The sequence below is a fragment of the Knufia obscura genome (assembly GCF_036327395.1).
Source record: "Knufia obscura strain CCFEE 5817 isolate CBS 148926 chromosome Unknown scaffold_13, whole genome shotgun sequence".
Classification (NCBI taxonomy): domain Eukaryota; kingdom Fungi; phylum Ascomycota; class Eurotiomycetes; order Chaetothyriales; family Trichomeriaceae; genus Knufia; species Knufia obscura.
Genome location: NW_027042699.1, coordinates 344976 through 368395, shown reverse-complemented (window position 1 = coordinate 368395; position 23420 = coordinate 344976). Strand labels below are relative to the sequence as shown.

General features: G+C 51.2%; 8 protein-coding genes across 8 annotated transcripts; 4 read left to right on the top strand and 4 right to left on the bottom strand.

The window, feature by feature from the left end:
- Window positions 1-407: 407 nt before the first annotated feature.
- Window positions 408-1097, top strand: PMZ80_009299 (uncharacterized protein; the record flags this gene model as incomplete). Its single annotated transcript, XM_064877694.1, has 1 exon — window positions 408-1097. The coding sequence occupies one exon, from the start codon at window positions 408-410 to the stop codon at window positions 1095-1097; it is 690 nt and encodes a 229-aa protein (XP_064726419.1).
- A 190-nt stretch (window positions 1098-1287) lies between these two features.
- GDA1 (Guanosine-diphosphatase) lies at window positions 1288-2910 on the bottom strand (the record flags this gene model as incomplete). The annotated part of the gene is made up of 1 exon (XM_064877693.1): window positions 1288-2910. The coding sequence occupies one exon, from the start codon at window positions 2908-2910 to the stop codon at window positions 1288-1290; it is 1623 nt and encodes a 540-aa protein (XP_064726418.1).
- Window positions 2911-3234: 324 nt separating this feature from the next.
- On the top strand, window positions 3235-4041 carry PMZ80_009297 (uncharacterized protein; the record flags this gene model as incomplete). The annotated part of the gene is made up of 1 exon (XM_064877692.1): window positions 3235-4041. One exon carries the CDS (start codon window positions 3235-3237, stop codon window positions 4039-4041), a length of 807 nt encoding a protein of 268 aa, XP_064726417.1.
- A 1514-nt stretch (window positions 4042-5555) lies between these two features.
- On the top strand, window positions 5556-6607 carry PMZ80_009296 (uncharacterized protein; the record flags this gene model as incomplete). Its single annotated transcript, XM_064877691.1, has 2 exons — window positions 5556-6258; window positions 6387-6607. 2 exons carry the CDS (start codon window positions 5556-5558, stop codon window positions 6605-6607), a joined length of 924 nt encoding a protein of 307 aa, XP_064726416.1.
- Window positions 6608-7135: 528 nt separating this feature from the next.
- Window positions 7136-8334, bottom strand: PMZ80_009295 (uncharacterized protein; the record flags this gene model as incomplete). The annotated part of the gene is made up of 3 exons (XM_064877690.1): window positions 7136-7306; window positions 7355-7524; window positions 7575-8334. The coding sequence occupies 3 exons, from the start codon at window positions 8332-8334 to the stop codon at window positions 7136-7138; spliced, it is 1101 nt and encodes a 366-aa protein (XP_064726415.1).
- Window positions 8335-9454: 1120 nt separating this feature from the next.
- PMZ80_009294 (uncharacterized protein) lies at window positions 9455-12538 on the top strand (the record flags this gene model as incomplete). Its single annotated transcript, XM_064877689.1, has 1 exon — window positions 9455-12538. One exon carries the CDS (start codon window positions 9455-9457, stop codon window positions 12536-12538), a length of 3084 nt encoding a protein of 1027 aa, XP_064726414.1.
- A 291-nt stretch (window positions 12539-12829) lies between these two features.
- On the bottom strand, window positions 12830-13962 carry PMZ80_009293 (uncharacterized protein; the record flags this gene model as incomplete). Its single annotated transcript, XM_064877688.1, has 2 exons — window positions 12830-13797; window positions 13848-13962. The coding sequence occupies 2 exons, from the start codon at window positions 13960-13962 to the stop codon at window positions 12830-12832; spliced, it is 1083 nt and encodes a 360-aa protein (XP_064726413.1).
- A 474-nt stretch (window positions 13963-14436) lies between these two features.
- Window positions 14437-23264, bottom strand: TEL1 (Serine/threonine-protein kinase tel1; the record flags this gene model as incomplete). The annotated part of the gene is made up of 2 exons (XM_064877687.1): window positions 14437-16939; window positions 16987-23264. The coding sequence occupies 2 exons, from the start codon at window positions 23262-23264 to the stop codon at window positions 14437-14439; spliced, it is 8781 nt and encodes a 2926-aa protein (XP_064726412.1).
- Between the last annotated feature and the right edge of the window lie 156 nt (window positions 23265-23420).

Below are 23420 nucleotides of genomic sequence, written 5' to 3'. Positions count from 1 at the left end.
AAGTGACCACTAGCGAAAGCTTAGCTCAAGTCGCATGCAGGCTTATGGAGTGTCCGGCATCAGACAGGTTTTCGTCACAAGGAAAAGTTAGAGAGTGGTTATGGCTGAGGTACGGCTCAGTGCATATCGAAGTCAAACATCCACTTCACGACGCGGACGGGCTCATTGAATACAGCCTGACAGCCAACAGACCTGTGCGGGATATCGTCACGTCGAACGAACCCATCACCACGAGCTTTACGGTCGTATCCGAGCCACCGGAGCTCGAACAACTCAGCACGAGTTGAACAGCCACGACACTGGATCACGTCGTTACGATACTCTGCTACCTGATCAGGCCAAGCCGCTCGCTCGCTGTCTCTTCGACCTTGGCCTCGTCGAACACTGCATCAGCACCCAATCAAGCCATGTCTCAGCCTAAGGCAAACAAGCCATCAACACATCATGGCCATAGCAACAAACGTCGACGAATAAGTCCTGTCCACAAATCAGCTACAGACGATACCACGAGTTCCTCCGGCTCAGACTCGGAGACAGAAGCATATCCGGCTGCTCAACTAAAAAGCATGAGTAGAGACGACACCAACGAAGGCACTTCTTCCTCCGGCTCCTCAGATTCAGACTCAGATCGCGACTCTGAAGCCCGCACAAATCAAACTTCATCTCCACTCCACACCATCAACAGCGACATTCCAACCACTGACAAGCAATTACCACCCACCACAAACATCCACAACCGCTTAACATCATTCTTCTCTCAACTAGCAGAACAACGCGCCAACCCGGACACAGCAATGGACGAGATCATCGAGGAAGGGTCGTCGGATTCGGGGTATGAGGATGGTGAGGAGGAGGATGGGAAGCAGTATGTTGAGCTTGATTTGGCGTTGGGGGTGTTGAGTGAGGAACCAGGTGGGGAGGGTGGAGAGGAGGTGAGGATCCATGGGAGAGAAGGTGGATCTGAACCAGATGAGGATGAGGAGGTTGGGGATGCTGACAGAGGGAGCGGTGTTCTGCAAACTTTGAGGTCTATTGCTGATGGTGGTAACGTCAAGACAACGAAAACGAAGAAGCGGAAAGTCGAAGAAGTAACCTGAACAAATACAGAAGTATGTACATGACTCCGCAGCAACCACAACCACTGAACGATTCCTGCTGCATCGACATCTACAGAGGACGCCCAGATGATATTATCATACTGTTAACACCGGGTAATCTAACTGTCCATAACTCATGTCATTTCATGCTCGCTAAAAGCAACAGCAACATCTATCTCATCCCACCTTACTACGCCACCTCCCTAACCTTACAACTCCACCCCGAATTGGCCTCCAACAACGGCAAACTCGCACCCAAACACCAACCCAACTCATTCCCCTTAATCTTCTTCGCAATCCTCACCTCCCTCTCAATCGGCAACTCATACCCCGTATGCAACAAACTCAACATAAAATTCAAATCAAGACACCACTCAGGCCGATCCTCCAACTCCACAATCGCATTCTTATCAAACGTTGACTCCCACGTGCTACTCCCACTACAGACCTTATGCGTCAGATCGTGGAGTTCGCGGATGGTGAAGCTGTCCGGCATGCCGAGGTCTTTGGTGCGGTCGTAGAAGTAGCTGAAGATGTAGACATCTTCGCGGGCGAAGGTATTTGCGAGGGGCGGTTGGTGGACGCCGTTGAAGGAGCAGGGGGCTAGGTTGCATTTTGCGTCTTTGTGGAGGAGGCGTTCTGTTAGGGAGCGGCATTGGGCGGGGAGGGAGTCGGTGGGGCCGTACATTGTGACGGATTGGTCGCCGGCGAGAGTGTGGGTGTTGGGGAATGTGAGGTCGACCTTGCGGGTAGCGTTTGGAGCGATGCACGGGTTGGGGATTGGTTCGTCGAGCCAGGAGAGGGAGGTGGAGTCTGCGGCTGCGGCGTTCTCGAGGACGAGGGTGTGCAGGGCTTTGCGGGCGGACATGAGGCCGTAGCCGAGGTGGGAGTGTTGGTAGAGGTCGAAGGTGCGGCCGCCGAAATCGAGGGTGTATTTGTGGTCGCCTTCTTCCATTTGGGAGGGGGGCGGCATGCCGCCCGCGGGCGACTCGGGGAAGGTGGGCTGGAAGACGATTTGGGTGCTTCCGCCGCCGAGGTCGAAGATTGCGGCTGTGGGGGATTTGTCGGGGCCGCCGATTTTGCCGAGGAGGTAGTTTGTTGTTATCCAGGCGTAGACGCCTTCCATTTCGCCGGGCATGATTTCGACGCCGCCTTTTTCGGGGGATACGACAGGGAATGGGTAGGCTGTTTCTAGGCGGCGGCGGACGGCTTGGAGGATGTTGTTGCTCATCTCGTCGCCTAGGAGACGTAGACCGGCGGTTGCTTTGACGGCTATGGGAGTGCATGATTTGTAGTTGTCTGGGATGGTATCGACGGCGACCTTTAGGAGCGGATCTAGAGACATGGCAGCCCCCTCGGCGTCTGTCTTGTATGATGAGAGACCTGAACCTCCTTCTCGCTTCTCAGTCATCTTAAATTCCTCATTCTCTAGCTCGGGGGTCGAGCCGCAATTGTTGAACTTGTAAACATGTATCCTGGAGCCGGTGCTCCCTGCATCAATCATAATAGCATACTGAACGAGTGGTTTCGTTGGATCGTGAGGTCGTGTGCATTTTGTTGTCGGTGAATCTGCTGATGAATATACATTCTTCCCTCCTGCTATGCTGCCAATACTAGTGGTAGTTGTTCCAGAAAAGACGAAGAAATAGAGGAATAATATTATGGCGGCCACACCACCCATTCTCAAGGCCTTCCCTTGCCTGTTCTGCGACATTATTGCGTTCTGTGCCTTTTCCATCAAAGTAGGCTGTCCGGTGAGTCTATCCGACTTCTCGAACGGGTCCCAGGGCGTATTGTCCCTGTCTCTGCCCATGTGTGGTTTGGGGAGACTCGAGCCCACAGATCGTCGTCGCGGAGAGGAGCCGAAAGGAACGTAAGACCAGATACCAGATCGGTCAGAATTCACACCGGAGGACATGTTGGGGAGGCATTGGGATTATTATTCAGAGTTTGGGATACGTAGTGCCAGGTTCGTGCACATGCGACTGTGGACAGGAGATTTTAGCGACCATTTGGGATCGACAGAAATCTAGCGAGGACAAAAGCAGCCAATCGGAGTGGAGGCTTGGGACGAGTTCCTGGAGTACTATCTCAGCTCTGAGCTCGTGCTTCGCTTTCACTACACGCAGATTACAGGATGGCGCGTGTGGTACCATCCTCAGCAGCATTGCACTACATTGCTTTCTGTCTACGCCCAGCCAAGCCAGGCTTTTCTGCCAGTCGAATATGCAGAGCCACACGATGCCAGCGACAATCAGCAGCCCAGGCGGTTGTTCACTCGGTCCGGAGTCGAACATTTGTCACGAGCACAACACGTCACGCAACATATAATCCCCTTAATTCTCCGCCTGATACTCCTCCTACAGGGGAAAAGAGAGTTCGTACAAGAGTTGGGAAAGACGCAATCGAACAAGAATTCACAATCAATGAAGACATCCCAACTCGGCAGGTCCAGCTCAAAGACCCGCAAACTGGCAAGCTGCTTGAACCTCAAGCCCTGTCTCTCCTACTGCGGACCATAGATCGCAACACCGAGGTAGTCCAAGCGCTTGCAACCCCTCCAGACATGCCCGCCATTGTCGAAATTACAACTAGAGACGCTCTGCTCGATCGTCTAAAGCAGAAGGAAATAAAAGCTGCCAATCTCGAGAAGGTGAAGAGGGACAGCAAGCCCAAGCAGATAGAACTGAATTGGGCCATCAGCGGGAACGATCTGGATCTGAAGTTGAAACAGCTGCGCCAGTTTGTTGAGAAGGGAAAGAAGGTCGAAATATTGCTAGCGGCTAAGAAGCGTCAGAGAAAGGCTACCCCGGAGGAGGCGAACCATGTTGTGCAAGAAATACGGAAGACCGTGGGAGAGATCAATGGTTGCAGGGAGCTCAAGCCCATGGACGGCAAGATCGGTGCACAAGCTTTGATGACTGTAGGGAAGGCAAAAGGCTGAGATACCCTACGAATACTGGTGTTCAATGGAGGTGCGACGCTTGACGCCGATTTGAACAGAACTGGTGAGCGACCAGAGGATAGCTGAGAAGAATCAGCCACAATCTGGTCGAAGATGCGAACGTGTCGATGATATGTACCCACTCATGGGCACCATCGGTACAAAATCTCAGCGCCAGTGCATTTGGGTTCAGATAAATCACCAATGTTGGAAGTACTTGGACGGTACATCAGCAGATTGATACTGTATAGGGATTTGAGCACGCAGGAGGGCCGACTACGATACAGTCTCTCAATCGTTGAAGCTCAAAACGGCCGAGGTTATGTCTACCATTGAATGATATACGTCAGGGAAACAATTGAACACTGCTGAGACGTTGATGACAGGTCTCATATTCGAGCAGAGTGTCAAACTCGCTCCAGTGATTACCCGCCCTGAGGTACCTTGCCAGGACGCTCCCAAAAAGCCGAAGAGTGGTTTTACTGGAGAACAAGTCGACCATGCTTCACCGTACAATATCCAACCTCATCAAACAGCATTCGGTGTCGTTCCTGCTCGGTGGACCCCAAGACGTTTGCTGCACATCCAGCACCGCGCTTTTGGGGGCTCTATGAGACCCGCAGCGCCTGTACAAATACTAGGTATTCGCATTGCAGCTAGAGAGGCTAGTTCTGGCTGCTGCACAATATCATCCGGACCTTGCATCTCGACGACCGCAAACCCTACACTATACCCCAGTACTTGAGTTCAAGAAGATGTGAATAGGAGTAGTCAGTAAGCACATACGAATATGCCGCTGCTCTCACCCTTCTGCTAGCCAAGCAGCAGGCGACCGGACAGTCAGCTGTCCAATCACAATTCGGATGTCCTCACAATCTCTTCGGTAGAGTTCATCCAGTACGTTCTCGTGTCACGCCGCTATAACTTTCCATTCAGGTATCTTCCGATTGTGTCAAAAGTGCCTCGCTCTTCAATTTGAGACTATGAGCTAATGAAGCGCACAGTGGCTGTTCCACACAAGCATGCACAAATCCGAGTCTCGAGGTCTCACTATGCCAATATGTGGAGGCATGTTGCTGCTTCGAGACCGTCCGCTGCTTCGTCCTACTCTACCAGTCATGGATTGCTCAGCACCACCTCGAGAATAGTGGTCCTGACTAGGGAGATCGAAATTCTTCGAGCGCTCGACAGCAGCTACACGTCTGCCGACCTTCCAGTGTCTCGCCGGACGACTTTGTCGGACTGAGGATAGATGCCTCGGCCGATGCAAGCTTCAGTTCAAGTCGTGGTGGCCCTGTAGCATTGCTTACAAGAGCATAAATACTAATCACATATAGGAGCAGGGAGAGACAAGTCATCCGTTGAAAGGAGTGTGAGGCAGACCCGGATATAAATGAGTATGCACGCCAGTTGATAGACAGCATTTCCCTCAGACTCAAGATACAACAAGCTCACCGCAGACAACAGACGCTTAATCATCAAAGCCCACACAAGACGCTTCCAACCCATCAACCATGACCAACCCAACACCCGTCAAAACCAACCACACAACAACCTACCCCGCCATAAATCCCCTCCTCCCAGCCCTCTCCTCCGCCTCCAAAAACATCCTAATCACCGGCGCAGGCACAGGCATAGGCCGCGCCACCGCCCTCTCCTTCGCCAAATCCTCCGCCTCCAACATCGCCCTCCTAGGCCGCAGGACCCCCCAACTCGAAGCCACAGCCCACCTAATCGAAACCTCCTACCCCGCCACAAAAACCCACATCTACCCCGTCGACATCACAGACCTGCCCGCCCTCCAGCGCGTCTTCAAGTCCTACACCACCAGCATCGCCGGTCCAATCCACACCCTCATCGCAAACGCAGGCATCCACCCCGGCTACAGCACCGTATCAACCCTGCCGAACAACCACCTCAGCTCCTCCCTAACGACCAACGTCCTCGGCACAGCGAATACCCTACAAGCCCTCACGCCGCATATCCCGGCTGAACCGGACAGCACAGGGTATAAGGCCCGCGTCATCCACGTCTCGTCGGCTGTGTCACACATCCAGTTCCCGGGTGCGTCGGCGTATAGTGTTGCTAAGGCTGCGGCGGCGAAATTGGTCGAGTTCTATGCGCTGGAGAATCCGGATTTGTGGGTGTTGAATTTGCATCCGGGGGTTGTTGAGACGGAGTGGGAGGGGAGTGGGAGGTTGAGGGCGGACGTGGATGGTGAGTGTAGCTTGTCCCTTGTGTTCAGCTCCTTCTTTGGCTTCTGCTTCCTCACTAACGATCTATACGCCCACCTTTCCACGAACAAGACAATACAGCAAGTCAGTAACTAATCTATTTTACTCTAGTCTCCCTCCCCGCCGACTTCACAGTCTGGGCCGCATCCCCCGAATCCTCCTTCCTAGGCAGCGGCCGACTCATATGGGTGCACTGGGACGTAGATGAGTTGAGGGAGCTGTTTGACAGGTATAAGAGTGGGGAGGTGAAGGATGGAGCGGAGATCATGGGTGGACTTCCGGTTCATAAGAACTTTACGCTTGGCTTGTTAGGGTGGAATGGGAGGGTGTAGGCAGCTTGTGAATAAGCATCTGGTTGGATGGGATACGGGAAGTTCCAGTGAGGTAGTTGGCATGTGGTACGAGTCTAGAGATCAGGAGCGTCCCTGAAGCTGCCATTGCAAAATGTGATAGAAGACGCGTTTCGGGAGCCGGCCTAGTGTTCCGTGCGTCTGGCATTGCGCTGGTTCTCCTTGACGAGCTGTCACCGATGCGTTAGTAGATACCTTATTCTAGATTTTGTTAACGCGTGCCTTTTGAAACCTTCGACAACAGCTTCGATGTCGTTTTTGACGCTCTCCCTAGGTGTGTGAATTACATGGACGACTAGCACGTGTCAGACTCTGAGCGCGGTGGTTTAGATTTCTCATGATTGATATCTCTGCTTGTAGCATATGTCTTGTGCGTGTCCTTGTGCTATGGGGTGTCCCTCGTTCACTCTTTTCACTGCCATCAATCTGTATGAGCCGCTATGGAGCTCGTGTTCTCGCTCCGTCCGCCTCTGAGCTCTCGCCAACAGCCACTGTATCAGCTCGCCATCCTCACGGCGGATTCGGTGGAAAGACTGGTGCTGGGTCGAACGTCAACTCGGGACAGTTGTCGTCATGGTGCAGATATGGGTCCTGGGGATCTAGCCACTCTTCACTCTTGCTCCAATGTTTCTTCCAAAAGATCTCCACAGCCAGGAATACGTAGTTATCGTCGTTCAGTGTCTAGAACAACGTCAGCATACACAAGGGTATGATTACGTCTTGACCCACCGGAGCGTATTCAAGTTCGGCATTCCAATCTTTGATATGCATCGCATTGAACGGACCGTATGCTGTTTCGACACCACCAGCTTCGGGGACACCTTCTGGACGCCTGATGAGGAGATCGAAAATCCTGTTCCACATGACTCCTTCTTGTGGCAATGAATTGTGTATAAGCTCTAGCGACTTGAAGTCAGCTATACGTCGTGACTCAAGGAGCGAGACATACCATGTAGCACGAGGAATGCACTCGACCATGTAGGCTCATCCCAGCGGTTTCTGCAGTATTTGAAGACCGCCGGGCCTTCCCAGGTTGCGGCCTGGTTCCTTGCTAAATCAAAAGAGGAGATAGTCCTGTAACGAGCGAAGAATCCGGAATCTGCGATACTGGGACAGAAAGTGATGGATTCCTGAGGTTCATCTTTCTCATTTTTAAACTGGGTCTGATACGCTATGGTGCCCTCCTCTGGTGTATTCTTGGCACAGTATTGGCGTGGGTCAATGCGAACAGGAGGGTCATTGTAGAAGATGACGAGCTTCGGAACATCCGGAATACACTGCTGCTTCATCTGCTCGTAGGCTGGGCACCCGTATGCGGCAAGGATACGCTCGAAGACCTGCATCACTGTCTCCAGATCTCTGGGAAAGAAATATCGTAGAAAAGACACGTTGGTTCTGTCGCGTGGTTGCTTTGCTCTTTCTGTAGCCAATACCCCTAACGTCGTCCGTAGAATCAGGTGGACCTCAATCAACGACATCTTTACCCATTGCTTATAGGTCTCGGCTAAAGGTCCTGCACCATTAGGACCATCGAACTGATAGAATTCAAGAGAATTTTGCACTTCGTAGGCTTGAAAATCAGTCGAGAACGGTCGCGGTGGGATATCGGGGGTCAAGCCAGGCACAGCTCTTTTCAAGCCAGCTGAGGGGGGTGCCAGAGTCAAGATGATAGCGACTGCGAAGAGGAGCTGATGGAGTAGCGTAACCATTGTGACTAGTCATCGTGTTAGCACAGAGCATGAAGCGGCAAAGATGCTATCTAAACCGTCTCTTCTCGGGTACCGTCGTTTGTGGGCGTCTGTGGAATACCAGCAAGCAGTGGAAGTGATCTGAGAATTGTCGTTCTTTCAATCTTGTTGGTCCGACTCAAACAGTTGGCATATCAGACGCGACGTGACTGTGATCAATAGTCTTTGCTGAAGGACGACACGTAGGAGGAATGAGTGGCTCGATTATCAAACCTCTGCTATCTTTCGAAGCCTCGATTGAAGCCTGCAGCACTCAACGGAGGGGTGCCGGTAGCAATGGGGAAAGCGCGACTGGTCGCACCTGCCTTGGGATATTGCCCTTCACTCGATGCAGCAAATACAGTGGCGGTACATCCGACTTGGCGATTTTCTTTGTAACCTTCACTCTTTGCCATATCGTAGTCACATTTGCTGGAATTGCTCCTACATTCTGCCTTCTTTCCAAGGTGTCGAGCGTCAAACATGAGACAGTCGATAAGGAACACAACAAGCACATTTCTGTCAAGAGGCCGATAGCTCCGTGATGGTCAATATATCATAGCCTCGAACCCGATGCCAGATCAGAGCCCTTGACTGCCAAGCTGAGAACGAAAGCGAGGAATAAACAACAGCAACAACACCGGGCGAGGGACAAGCATAAACAAGTGCTCGCTTCACAATGCTTATGCAACGTTGACCCTGCTGCCGAGCCTCCGACGCTTCTACAAAATACAAGCCCTGTCGTATTATCAACGGCACAATCTAGTTAATGTCCTGTCTTTTGGTAATTTACTGCACAGGGGCGTTCCATTCTGTAACATTTCGGGCTTGGCAATCTTGGCGATCCAGCTACCAGAGGCCGGGGCTGCCGGAAATGAGATTATGACGAGGATTTTTTGATAGCCTTGCTGAGTGGGCATTGAAGGTTTCTCTCGTTCTCGCATAAACCGCGTTAGCTGCCACCAGCAACATAGGCAGCACCGTGCTTCTTGCGAAACAACAATGTCGACCTCGAGACTTTGCAACTCTTGACTGAGATTGCATCAAACCATTCCGGCGACAACATTCAGGATCTGATCGACTCTTGACTGTACCACTCACAATGGCAGAAGCCTCAGAAGAAAAGCCAAAGGAGAAGAAGCCAAACATCATCAAGCGACTATGGGTCAAGGCCGACGTGAAACCGTTCATGGTCCTGCTCGCCGCCAAAGGTGCACTGCCCACCACGATTGCTCTCGCCGCATATGAAGGTAATGCTTTCGCTGAGATTTACACGACTCTCGGTTACCTGGTAGCCATTATTGCGAACCTCAGCTTGGCGATTCAACCACGCGCAAAGTTCATACAGTCAATGTTGATCAATGTTCTCTTCATCTGCGCAGGCTCTGCCATGGCTCTCCTTCAACTTCAATGCGTGGTTGCAGCACGATCGACACCCTCCGGAGGAACGGCTAATGGTTCGTCGGGCTCGCAGCAAGCGCTGGCATATGATGCTGCAGCGTGTACAGTGTCTGGTCTATTCCTCTTCTTTTGGGTCTTTGTCGCCAACTACGTCAAAGCAGCTCGACCACAAATGATGCTGCCCATCATCCAATTTTCGATTTTCACGATTGTCGCATCCGTGTATGGGCCCTCCTTCCCAAACATGACTGCTGCCATGTCTTTTGTTCGTCGCCTGCTCATAACTTTCTTGACTGGTCATGCTATTGGTACAGCTGTCTCTCTTTTCATCCTTCCTGTCACATCTCGATCAACTGTTACGAAACAGATGGGTGGCTTGACGAAATTGCTGAAAGCCGAGATAGCTACTCACGGAGCATACATGAAGACTATCTCGAATCGTCAACATGGCCAGGGCCAAGCTACTGAGGAGGAAAAAGCCGCAGCGAAGAAGCTTCAGGGGACTGTTGTTGCGACGGGCGAGTTACTAGGAAAGGTCAAACTTGAACTCGGTTTCGCGCGAAAGGAGATAGCATTTGGAAAGCTTGCGCCAGAACAGTTCTCTGAAATATTTGACTTGCTCCGGCAGATCAACCAGCCAATTATGGGCATGTCTACGTTCCTTGAGATTGTGCGGTCCTTGCGGGAGCACCGGGCGCAATTTGCCGAACAGCCAGAGATGCAGGAGACGATACAGGCGATCAGGAAACTCGAATCTGAAGAGTGGGACCAAGTTATTAAGATGTCCCAAGAGGCATACGGAAAGTACCAGAAATCGCTCTTCTTGGGCCTCGACCATATTGCCTACCAGCTTGAGCTCGAAAAGCGGCCGAAGGAGAAATCGAAGGATAAGAACCAGAAAGACGTCGAAGAGAAAGCTGGTACGACACCTCAGCCAGGCGACAATGGTTTTGCCGAATATCTCGACAGCGAGCTGAAGAGCTACCAAAGCGAACGGAACGATATCATTCAAGACTGGGCTGAACACAGAGATCTCGCCCTACCCAAACACTTCTGGGAAAATCAGACCCAACCAAGGCCATTGAAACGACAGGAGACGGCAGTGATAAGAAGAAATCTCAATCAGCACCAACTGTACCTCGTGCTCTACATGAACTTTCTTAATCACAGTGTTGGTCAAGCTATACTGAAGCTGGCCAAATATGCCGACGGTCTTGTCGAAGACGGCACATTGAAGAAAAAGCGCTTCATCAATCCAGGGTTACGGAGGCTGCGGAAGCTGTTCGCGGAAGCATTCAAAGAGGGCAACAACGATGAGACTCTAGCTGGTGAAGTGAATGGCGGAACCAATATCTTCCTTGGAGATGCATTGAACAAGCGCAAAGATCCCGAGCATCTCCCACCAGCGAATTGGTACGAAAAGTCAACGAACTACCTTCGCAAAATACCCATTGCCCTCTCCTCTGAGCCTGCGCAATTCGCCTTCCGAGCTGCGGTCGCCACTATGAGCATTGGCATCGTTGGATATCTTCGGCCAACCCGAAACTGGTTCCTACAGCAACGCGGGCTTTGGGCAATGATCATGACAGCCATCAGCATGGACCCTCACGCCGGTCAAGGTATCTTCGGCTTTCTTGCACGGATCGGGGGTACCGCTTTCGCGATGGTGGCCGCAATGGTCATCTGGTATATGTGCAACGGCAACCACGCTGCAATCCTGGTCATATTCTGGATCTACATGAGCTGTTGGCTGCTCTTCATGATCAAGATGCCACAGTATGCCGTTGTGGCGATGATTTCCTCCATCACCGTCGTTCTCATTATTGGCTACGAACTACAGGTTGATATCATCGGACGAGCAGTTGCCACCTCAAACGGCCAAGAATTCTATCCAGTCTATCTCCTAGGGCCATATCGTCTTGCAGCGGTATGTATCGGTTTAGCAACCGCCTTCATCTGGACGTACTTCCCCTTCCCCATCACAACCCACGGCGCACTTCGACGAGATCTCGGCTCAACACTATACCTACTTGCCAACTTCTACAGCTGCGTACACACTACCCTCGACGCACGGCTCCACCTCGGACCAGCAGCCAACGATCTACCCCAGACTCACCCAATCAAAAAACTCGACGCCGCCCGCATGAAAGTCTTCAGCAAGCTCCTCCTTATGCTTACGCGGCTCAGAACCCACGCAAACTTCACCAAATTCGAGCCACAGATCGGCGGCAGGTTTCCAAGAGAGACTTACGAGGAGCTCATCACCAGTATACGGAACGTCTTCACATACCTCAGCTTGATCGTGTACTCTTCCTCAGCATTCACAAAAGAACCAGACGGACAATCACAGGAAGAAATCGAGGAAGAAGTACAATGGCTCAGAGACTTCCGTGCATTTGCTGCAGACACTAAAGTCACGAGCCACGAAGTCACGACGAATCTATGTCTTCTCTCCGCTTCAGTTCGTAATTCTCAGCCCTTACCGCCATATCTGCAAGCACCGAGACCATTCTCGGTAGGTGACAAAATGGACGAGATTGACCCGTCCCTCCTGGGTGTACAGCACTTCGCACATCCGTGTTATGCGGCGTTCGCGGTTGGTGAGGTAGCGAGCGCGTTTGTGACGGCTGAGATGGCGAAGATCACGAAGCTGGTTAAGGAGTTGGTGGGGGAGGTCGATTTCAGCTTCCATATCGTTAGTACGGCGGACGACAGCAGTAGCACGACAAGTACGTTGTGGGAGAAAGAGGTCAATGGCGATGGTGAGAAGAAGAAGGGCGATTAGGAACCGTCTAGGATGTACAAAAGTTATCGTTATATGTACAGAACCTGTGAATACCACGTAATGCATATCTTCTGTCTTCAGCATCCGAATCTATGTTTGTGCCTGCTTGAGCAGTCCATGCTGCTTAACACCTCTAATAGAGGGGATGTCATCCTGGAAAGGCTCCTGCTGGCGAAGGTTGATTCTGACATCGAGTCAGGCAGCTGCCATCTGCCAAAGGTAGCATCGGGAACGAGGCCTCCTGGATAGGCGTGGCTGGCACAACGGCATGTCCTTTCCATCTCCTGGTAGTCACATCTGTATTCCCGCGTGCTTCAGGTAATCATTCATAACATCATTCATGGCCTCCTCGTCCTCCGTTGCTTTCTCGATGATGTACTTTGCTCTCTCCTCATTCCAGCTGCGGGCTAGCTCAAGGACTGCCTTCTCTTCTGCCTTGTACTTTGCAAGGTCATAGCTAAACGCAGCCTCCTGTAGATCATCTAGGTTGTGGTGGTCCTCGAAAGTGTCAACTCCATGTCGCTCTCTAATCCTAAGACACCCAAGCACGCGAGACAGTGATCGCCACATATTGTAGGTGTCATGGACAATTTCTTGGCCGGTAATCGCCTGAGCATATACTTTGAGCTCGCCATCTTCGGGGTCGTGAGTGAATTCGAAACTGCGGCAGCCAAGAAATCGACACGGTGACAGCATATCCGGGAATGGAAAAGGGTCTCCATCGAGCGCTAGAGCTGTAAATCTGACGTGCTTGTCTTGAACAATACCTCTCAAGAAGCGACATGTAATCAAGACGTCCTCTTGTGACCCAACGTCGAGCGTTATGTCCACATGCTCGAACCTGGCAAAGGTAGCATGATATTGGATGAACTTCCCAGCTGATCCAAATTGACGACAATACTGAGCATACTTGTCTCTGTCTGGTGTCCCGGTAGATGGCAATTTCAGCGATCTCTTGACACTCTGTGCGTGATCCAATAGACTAAAAGCCTCGCTTGGGATCTCGTGGTGCTCACAGAACATTCTCAAGGAAATATTGAACACTGTGCACAGTAACGGATGGTCAAAGAATATAGCGTCGGCGCGCCTTTCGACGAAGATGGATAGAGCATTGTCCGTGTACAACACAGCAGATCCTTCTTCGTGCAGCTGCTGGCAGGTTCTCAGAAGCTGAGCGGACAAGTCGAGGCTTTTTCGATACTCGTTAGGTGTCAGATATGTCGTTTCAGTCAGAGTCTTGATCGCTCGCCCTTCTGGCCCTTTCGAAGTAGGTATCGCAGGATCTTGAGTCTTATCTCGGCCGGCAGACCAAAATCATTACCATCCATGGGGCGACCCATCAACGGTGATAGTGCTTGAAGTGATCGCGGTTTCTCGAAAGTCATCGTAGTATTCGAATTCGTGGATGTCGAGGAGGACGCCATGGTTCGTACGTTTTGTTTGAGCAGATCTGCTATGCTTTATGTCAGCGCAGTACCAATGCGGGATCGCAGGAAGCACTTACGTTCTCGTAAGCCTACTCTCTCGGTGGATGTTGTGTCTGACTACCTAGGGCTGTGCTTGATCTTATTAGTGGCCGAATATTGGTTGGACGTGTATCGCAGACGTGAATCAAGTGACTTTCGTACTGTCGTGGGAAGCATTAAATATCAGCCAAAAAGGTTCCGGTAGGCTGAAGTCGGTTTTGCTTGTGTTGACTGGAATCAAGATCAAGTGGAAAAGTGAACGCCCTCGGAAACTGAATTGTTATCAGCGTAGTGACGAATTAGCCTGGTAGTTTTGAGACAACACCTTCATCGCGAAGAGAGCATCCTCACTCACTGAACACACCATGGCACCTGCCCTCCATAGGTATCACTGAAATATTCCCGAATAAGCTAGGTGCTGCGATGGTTGTCTCAGGCATAAGCCGCCCACCCACAATATAACACTGCCAAATTCCTCTCATCAGTCGCCTGCCTGATCAACTCATTCACCGTGGCCTCAACACTCAAACCCGCGCTCAACTTCTTCGCTACCACTGCCAAAGCACGATCTGCTTCTCCCGGCTCGTTGACACTTCCTCCAACCTTGTTTCCATTTGCTTCTCTTAGTATCGCTTCACCGTTAGCTTCCTCAGGTGCAGATGTACTCTTGTCGTCCTTTGACGCAGCGGCAGCAGCCTCTCGTTCTTGTTGCTCTTGAATACGCTGTACTCGAAGTGGCGAGACAGACCAGCTGTGGAGAGGATCCCATCTGAGAACGTCGAGGATAGTCATGATTGCGTCCTGGTTCTTGCGAAGTGCTTCCAGTGTGAAGTTGCAGCATCGTCTGAATGGGCCTTCAACGCCGGATAGACCCATACCATCGACAAGGTCTCGCGTCAGTCGGAATGGAACAACTTCCGGAATTGGTAACACTCGGCCAGCCTCAAAAGCGACTCCGAGGTCAATGTGCACTGCTTCCCCAGAGTGCGTATCGAGTAGAATGTTATGTCCATGGCGATCTCCAAGGCCAAGCACATGACCCAGCATGCTGACAGCGGCGGTTGACCGCGAATAGTTGAGGCGCTTCTTGAACCATTCATCTGCGTCGAGAAAGTGCTCCATGAAGAAGAATCGCATGACAGGATGAAAATTCTGCGCAGTGTTCCGATATGCTCGTACACGCTCTTCTGCCTTCTTCGCTTGCGCATCTTGAATGGCTCGTCGACATGAGTTCGGCTTGAAGTCTTTCGGGTAGTATCTGGTATGCGCAGGTAGAAGGTAGTCGTTAAGTGGTATCGTGTTTTGAACAAACTCTAAGATGCCGGCATTGTGAGTCAAAGGAATGACCTTGTATGTACGTATGCCTAAGTTTCGCTGTCGAGTAGGGCGATGGTCTTGTAGGAGATCAGAAACCTGTTCAAAGACTTGCTCCATGATTGCATCCTGCCGAAGGTCGTCATTACCGCCTTTGAGGAGCATCTTATGGCGGGAGCCGTCAGTTGCTACCATCGTCCCAATCTTTGGTGCCGATACACCACCTGCGATCGACACCTGTGGTTCGAGAGCGCTGATGGTCGGAAGTCCAGTATAGTCCTTGTCTGGACGCAAGGATATCTTCATGGTAGGAGGTGGAATCTTGTGGCTCAAACCCTGCAACGTCTGCTCGAATTGCTTTCCGTACCTGAAGTTACGAATGGGGATCTTGGCGCCGGTTTTCACCTCCTTATCTTGCTTCTCCTGCGCAAACTTGACGAGTGAAAGACAACAATTATGCACTGACATCCAGACCGCAGAAGCTTTGCCCCCCCTGTGGACGGCCCCTGCCAATTTTGAAGCAACTCGATGCCGTGAGTCGGCCACGGGATCATTCTTTGCGCCTTTGGTCTTGGCGACAGCGAACAGTTGGTACAGGCTGTGATGAGGATGATCATTGCATATTCTGAAGACAAGGTCATACAGTACTTTCTGAAACGCATCTGAATCGTCCGTAAGTCGTGATGAGAGTTGATTGATGAATGGTGCCAATTTTATGGTCGGCACAGAATTGAGGTGATTTGTGACTGAAGCATTTGCTTTTGGCACGCTCGAGTTGCCTAGCCACAGCGACAACAGCCGAAGGACGTCTTTGCCATAGTCGTCGCACGCTTGCATTGACAGCAGGTAGTTCTCGAGACACTGCTGCAGTAATTGCTCGCGGTTAGCCTTCATCCTTCTGTATTCTTCATCGTCCAAGTTGAACCATGTGTTAGCTTTTGCGTAATAAGTCCGCAAGTTCTTCTGCTCCTCCTTTGAAGCGCTTTTGTACATGCCCGCGAGATCATTGACCTCTTGCAACTTTCGGTGTCTGATCTTCGAAACTCTGTCAAAATCGTCTTTGCCAACAGAATCTTGCAATTGTTCGTCACAGAAGGCAGCAAAATTATGATACACTCGACCAGCCATTGGACCAGTGGTCGTCTTGCCTAGAGCTTTGATTGCTGGCTGTAGATACTGCGCGGTCACTTCATCTGGGCGGTCAAGTCGTGCCTGGCTCAATTTCTGGCCAAGGTCTGTCAAAAGCTCTGCCTTGCTAATTGACAGGGCTCCTGAGTCGAGTGTTTCAGAAGATTGAACAGACTTTAGCATCTCTATCGGCGCGGTGATCTCTCCCTGTGACCATAAGACGCCTGCAATGTCATACGCGATGGCATTTTCCACCGAGAGGTTGAACTCATTTGCTGCGCTTTGTAGCTGGGATAGGTACATGGCTCGGTTCAGACAAAATTGCGCTGCATCGTGCTTGTTTGCCACTGCGAGAGATGCTCGGACCGATCTAAGCTCGTGTAGCAACAGGGTAGCGGTTTTAGCATGGAAAAGCTCAGATGCCTTGTCGTTGCGTCTCATGGCAGCAGCGACTGCCTCTCTGGCCATCAAGATCGTCGACACAGAGTCAAAGCTAGAATATGTTAGAGCATGCTCCCTACATGAGTTCATCGTGCTTACCTTTCTCTATTGACCCATGCTGTTGGCTCCAGTGAGACTGTCCATGCGCTGTTCAGATCTTCGACAGAAGTCGCCATTGCGAGTCTCTGGACATCCGATAATGCAGCCAGATCGAGCAGACTCGAGACTTTGTTCGAGGAGCCCGAGCTGTGTTCAAGCAGCTGTAGAGTGGCACTATGCAACCCTGTATCTAATGCGGTTCGCATTTCCGGATGGGACTGGCTTGTCTCGATCTTCTGAATCACAAACCCCAACATGGCGCTGTGCTGCACATTCTTGTCTACCGTTGAGACATCCCACTGGTGTATATTCAGAAGCGTATCTCTGATAAGTCTGTCATCATGCCCAACTGACCCTGTACCGACATGTTGCTGTGTGGCGTAAGCAAGGGCGTTCAGGTTCGCAAGAGAGAGTGCAGACACAACACCTTGTCCCTCCTGGCGGTAGGCGGACTCAGCGCCGTTAGCCTTCATTGACGAATCGAAAAGAGCACTTTGCATAGCTAACACTCGAGATCCCTCACCCTCATGACGCAGCTTGGCCAGGACTGACTTGACATCCGCTTCTTCATGACAGCCGTAAAAGAAATCCGCGTCATCAACAGAACGATAAATCCTGGACAACACCTCCAAGTTGACGTTGATCTCGCTGGCTGGTGCTTTCACCGATGATCTGCGTGATCGACTGGCATGTAGAGATTGCTCAGACTGTTCGATCTCAAGCATCAGCAGTGCTCTGTGAGGCATGTCACAGTCAAGTGCTGCAACCGCTGCCTTGGCATAATCAATATGCAGCCATGCGTTCCGCTTGGCATACGTCGTTTCTCCAGGGTAGATGCACTTCCGGAGGTACGATATGGTTTGCAACACCACACCCGCAAGCTTTCGTACCTTGTTGTCGTTTAAAACGGTGTTGAACAGCTTGGTCAGAGAATCATGGACGATTTGCTGTTGCTCGACTTGGCTGTCCAGCACTAGATGAGTGATCATGGGCAGCATCTTATGGGCAATGCTTTGATGTGAGTTCAGAAGTGGGATCAAGCCGTTCAAGAAGGTGTCTGCTGCATCCTCATAGATCACTGCCTCGGCTAACAATGCTGCCCATTGGGCACTGCTTGAGAAGGATCTGATGTCAGACACTTCTTCGATAGCTCGCTCGGTGATGGTGTCATTCGGGGGAGCCGGACAATGTGAGAACTCGAAAATGAGATCCTGCAGACTTGTCCAGCCACTGTGACATGTCAAAACTTCTTGCCTGTCTTTCTTCGAAAGTGAGCTCAATACGAAGGAGAGCGTTCGCTCAGCCATGCTGGCGGCTGCGGCATCCTCACTCCACAACAAGTCAAACAAGACATCGATGATCTTGCAACGAGAGTCATTTGGGGTTAGTGATGACTCGTCACCGGCTGTCGGCCTCTCGCGTTCGGGTTCGTGCGAAAGTTCGAGTGATGGCCCTATAGACGTATATGCTCTTCCCAAGATACCACCAGCCCAGATCATGAAAGACGCTGAGACCTCAACATGCTCAAACGCGTTTCGTAAGACTGGGGCGGCGGCAATCGTGCCCTCGTTGCTATGGAAAATGTCGTCGGTGTATTCGGTCGTCGTACGAAAATCTCGACCTAGGGCTCGAATGATGGTACGGAAGGAATTCCTCGGTAGCAAAGGCTCTGCAACACTTTGATCAATCAGCACATGGTATAGCAGGAGACCCTCCGCTTCATTTCGATCATTGTTACCGGAAGCGGTCACCTCTTTTGCATGGTGAATGATCGTTCTGAATTTGGTGGCTCGCTCTGGGTCTAGCTCCGGTGTCTCGCAATCTTGCAGGTATTTTGCCAACCATGATCGGAATTCCTTGGCCTTTGCCATTGTCGCGACGAATTGGGTTTCTTGAGTAGTGCTTTCTTGCGAAGAAGTAGCAAAAACAGACAAGGCTGTGAAGATGACTACCCCGAGGCCAGCCAAGAAGGACAATTTGGACTGCAAATACTCCTTGCCATGCTCGAGAAGGTACCAGCAAATACCGATGGTATCTTCGGCGCAGTGAAAGTATGTCAAGTACGGTCTGAGGCTGTGGAGAAGCATCTCCAGAGGATAACCGCGAAGAGCTGTGGATCCAGCCATATTGATTGCGACGCGAATTTTCCGGATACTTGAGGCAACGTGAAGTGGGCCAAGAGCTGCTTTAGCATCATCCAGAATTCCACGGCAAACGTAGCTCAGAAGCGGGGCCGTCCAGAAAGAATCAACGTCTACACCCGAGCTCTTGCAGATTTTGGATAGTATTGGCATCAGGTACTTGACTCGAAAGGAGGGTTGTTGTCGCGCTGGGTGGACAACGCTCGAAGATCCTCTGCTGCGGATGATTTCGTGTGTATGAAGCATGGACTTGTAACGGCTACTACTCCCCAGCAGCTTGTCGAACCCACGATCATCACTCAATGATAGAACAACGAGGGCGATGGCTTGTGAGAAATGCTTCTCAGACAGCTTTACGTATGCACTTTCCTCCAGGAGCTTGCGCATGGAGCCCTCGAGCGGGCCAACATCTTCGATCACTTTGTGCTTCATAACGTCAGTAGCGATAGCATAAACCTGTGCTCTTGCAAAGCTGTTTCGCAGGAGGTCACTCCATGACAGACCAAGCATGGTTTCCAGGAGTTCTTGGTGTCTTTTGTCTTGTCGTAGGACGGCTTGAGCCACCAACTCTTCCATCTCTGCCTCCACGAGCTCTTTCAGCGTGGTATAACCGAACGCAGCAAACGGCATGGTATTGATGGAGCCGTCCTCTAACCAGGTGTAAAAGACCTCAGGTGCAAACAAGTGTAGAAGCTGGCCAGGACCGCGTTCCAGGCCAATGCCCTTCGCTACCATCTTGAGGCATTGGAAAGCGAATGGTGTTGCCGATGGCACATTTGCTGCCGTCTCGAAGATGTGGTAAGCGGCCTGCCGTAAGCAAGTTCTCCATAAGCTACCTAGCTTTGCCAAGGTATATAGTCGTACAGCTATCCCTTCTGTATCATCTGCTTCTGTCGGTAGGCGGTCGACTATGTCATCAAAGATAGCGCCATGCTCCGTGAGCACGTAACCTTCGAACAGAGTGGATATGGTAGGGACAATACGGTATCTTAGGGCTGAAGTTCCCTGTTGCAGGATTTGCAGCAGATTTGTCCGAGGTGACGACAACGTCTCTGTGCCGTATCGGGATTTCAGACGAAGAAGAGAGTCCAGAAGCAGAGAGATGTTGTAGAGTACTTTGGTAGAGGCGATGCCTTTACCTAGTGCAACCTCTATGAAATAACTGTAGATGTCCAATGCAACCTCAGCAAGGTCTTCATCTGCTGTGTCGATCCAGAGGTGAACAGTACTCTGCATGAGCTTCAAGCAAAAACACAATGCGGCTTCATTGCGTTCATGTTCGTCGTCTTGAAGGCACACCTCCGCAACTCGACGCAGGATACGGGCTGCGTCTGGGGTAGTAAGCGATACGCTCCTGTTTAAGAACTCTGTCAGGATGGCCCTCGCGGATAAAAAGCCTTCTCCGGGTAGGCTCATTACATGGTCGACCATAGCAGATGATAACAAAGATCGTTCAGAGATATCCGTGCTTAGACTTTCCTCCAGCAACAGGGCATCAGCTTGGACGAAATGACTCCGATTCTCGGTGGAGAACCGAGTTTCCTTTCGCGAGATCCCCTGATTGAGCCTCTGAGACTTGGCTTGACTTTGCTGGGAATCACCCACTGAGTTTGAGAACTCTAGATCAATGTCGTTGGTGTTGGCTTGGCTATCTTCACGCTTGGCCAGGATATCTCGGAGTGATACGGCAAGCTCTGCCTTTGTTCGTCGAGCCTCCATCTGTTGTTGATCGTGGGTTGCTCGAACCGTAAGGAATCGCCGCGTTATGCGGACAGCCGACGACTCGAACGCACTCTCTTCAAAACGTTGCAGCCATAGATAGTCCAGGACACACTGCCAACTGCGCTTGATTGGGGTTTGTAAATACTGACTTGAGGTCTGGTCGAGAAGCAGGGATGAAGCTGCACAAGCTGTACAGACTATCTCTGCCATCTCGATGTTGAGGTTCGCGCGACGCATATGCTCCGTTCGACCATGGGTTTCATCCTTGCAATTGGATACTTCAATATCTCGAAAAGCGTTGGTCAAGTCTTCCAGCTTTGTTGCTAGAAAGCGGCAGACGATATCGTGAAGCTGTCTACCGCTCGTAGAAGTAGTTTTCACAGTGATATCGTGATTGGCTCGTGTGGTGGAAGGTTCTGTCGTAGACTGGGTGCACCCACTGAGATATTCGACGAACCGGGTATTTTCCGCCTGCTGTAAGAACACATGATACAGTGTGCTCGGCGGTAGGATCCATGAGTCTGGGCTACTGAAGGTTCTCCTTTCGGTCAATGCATTAAACAAGTCATAAAGAAGATCAGGACGCCCCATGTGTGCCATTTCGACGTTTCGTGCATGATCTTTGGTTGCGGGTAGCGACCACGCCGTGCCGAGCCACGACAAAACCTTGTTGGCGAAGTTTTGGAACTGCCTTTCGGTGCGCAGTAGACCCGATCGTAGACAAGACGCAAAAAGAAGCAGTGCTCCATCTGTCAGACTAGGAGGCCCTCTGGTTCCACCAAGAAAGCAGAAGTCAACAAGCTCTGAGCTCGTGAAGGACGACTCAACAACACCAGCCTCAAGAAAAGTCATCATCGTGAAACACGCTGCACGCGAATGAGTAACACTGGTGATCAAGCGGGAAGCTGCATTCCAGGCTTGCCACCAACAGTCCGACATTCTTCCATCCTTAGCAATGGCAATCTTGCTTATCCTGCTCAAAACCAAGAGGATCCATGAAGATCTTCCATCACGATCGTCGGATACCTCAGATGGCATCTTGAAAATGAAGTCCTGTGCTTCTTTGGAATCTATGATATCCTCATCGATCATAAGCAGCTTGACTAGATCAGGGAGAGGAATGGATTTCCTTTGACGCTTCCTTGGCCCGTTCTCGACGTCGAATTCAGTACTTTGAGAGATCATCTGTTCGTGAGAAGCAGACCTCAGCATTGCTATCAATGCTACTGTAGACCACGCCAAAGTAGCAGAAGCAGACTCCAGATCTGGGGCGATTCCTTGCCGTGAGTACAAGTCGTCAGCGTCTGATCTCGAAAACACCAGATCAGAGATTTGCAAAGAATCGTGAGGGCTCCGACTGTCGTATCTGTCCGCTAAGTATAAGCCCAGGTTTGAAACGGTCGACATGTCGAGTCCGCCCACCGATGCTTGATTGGGCTTCAGATGCTGCCGCAGGAGCAGTAATGTCACCAACATTTGTTCTTGACCGCTGGTAGACTTATGGTCGACCTTGTCTGACCAGCATTTCTTGATCCGTAGTAGGACTTGAGCTCCAACGTTCCTAACAAGCTCTGTGTCCTCGGTGAGGGCAACCATGAGAACGTTGTTGAGGCATTCGAAGACAACATCCTTGCTCTGTATAGGTGTGGCGAGGACTTCAAGAACTGTGTGAGCTATTTCAGCCATCTTCGTATGCAAAGGACAGTTTGTAGCGGACGTCAGACTGCGCAGAGCCATAACCAGGTCAACAAGGTACTGAGGCGACCGAGCGCGAGATCCTTTAGCATTGCCACTCTGACTAGTACGAAGAGCAAATGTGCTTCTCATAGAGCCATTGGTGCTCATAGCCCGTGATGTCGACGCAACGTCATCGTAATCGTCGTCCACATCTTCTGCGGAGGAGAGGCTGTCTTCGATGGTGTCAAGGACAAACGTCACATAGCGGTTCCAATCCTTTGGGCGGAGATGCTCTACATGAGCTTGGTCCGACACGACAATGTGGAAGATGCGGAGGTATTCGGACTGGATGTGCTGACGGAATTCTTCATCTCTTGAATGGCTGCTGTCCAGGCTGCTGGAGACGTGATCAAGCACAGCGAAGGCTGTTTTGTGTCGAATGAGGGTATTGCAGAAGCTTACGACCAGCCTTAATGCCGACGCAATCGTCTCGAGTCGGTTTGCCGCACGCTTCTTTGCCGTTGCTGATCCACCGACCAAATCGCTCTTGTCGCTTTGAACCAAGGCAAACAGGACATCGAGGATTTTGTGCCAGCCATGATCTCCGAGTTTGTGTATTTTCGATGAAGGTGGTGCTTGGCTAAGAATACGTCTCAGATCCTCGAGGCCCTCGGACCGTTTGATGATGGTCCCAGCTTCGAGCTTCTCGACGGCCTCCAAGATATTAGCCCCAGCCATCCCGTCTTGCTGCGAAGGAGATCGACCTGCCGAGCAGCACTGACATGCTCATAGCCCACCTTGGGGTTGACTCTTCGATCCACAGCTTTTCACTTTGCATGTTGGGGCAATGATGGTTGAGGAAGTGCATTTGACAAGGTCTTTCACCAAGCTGAT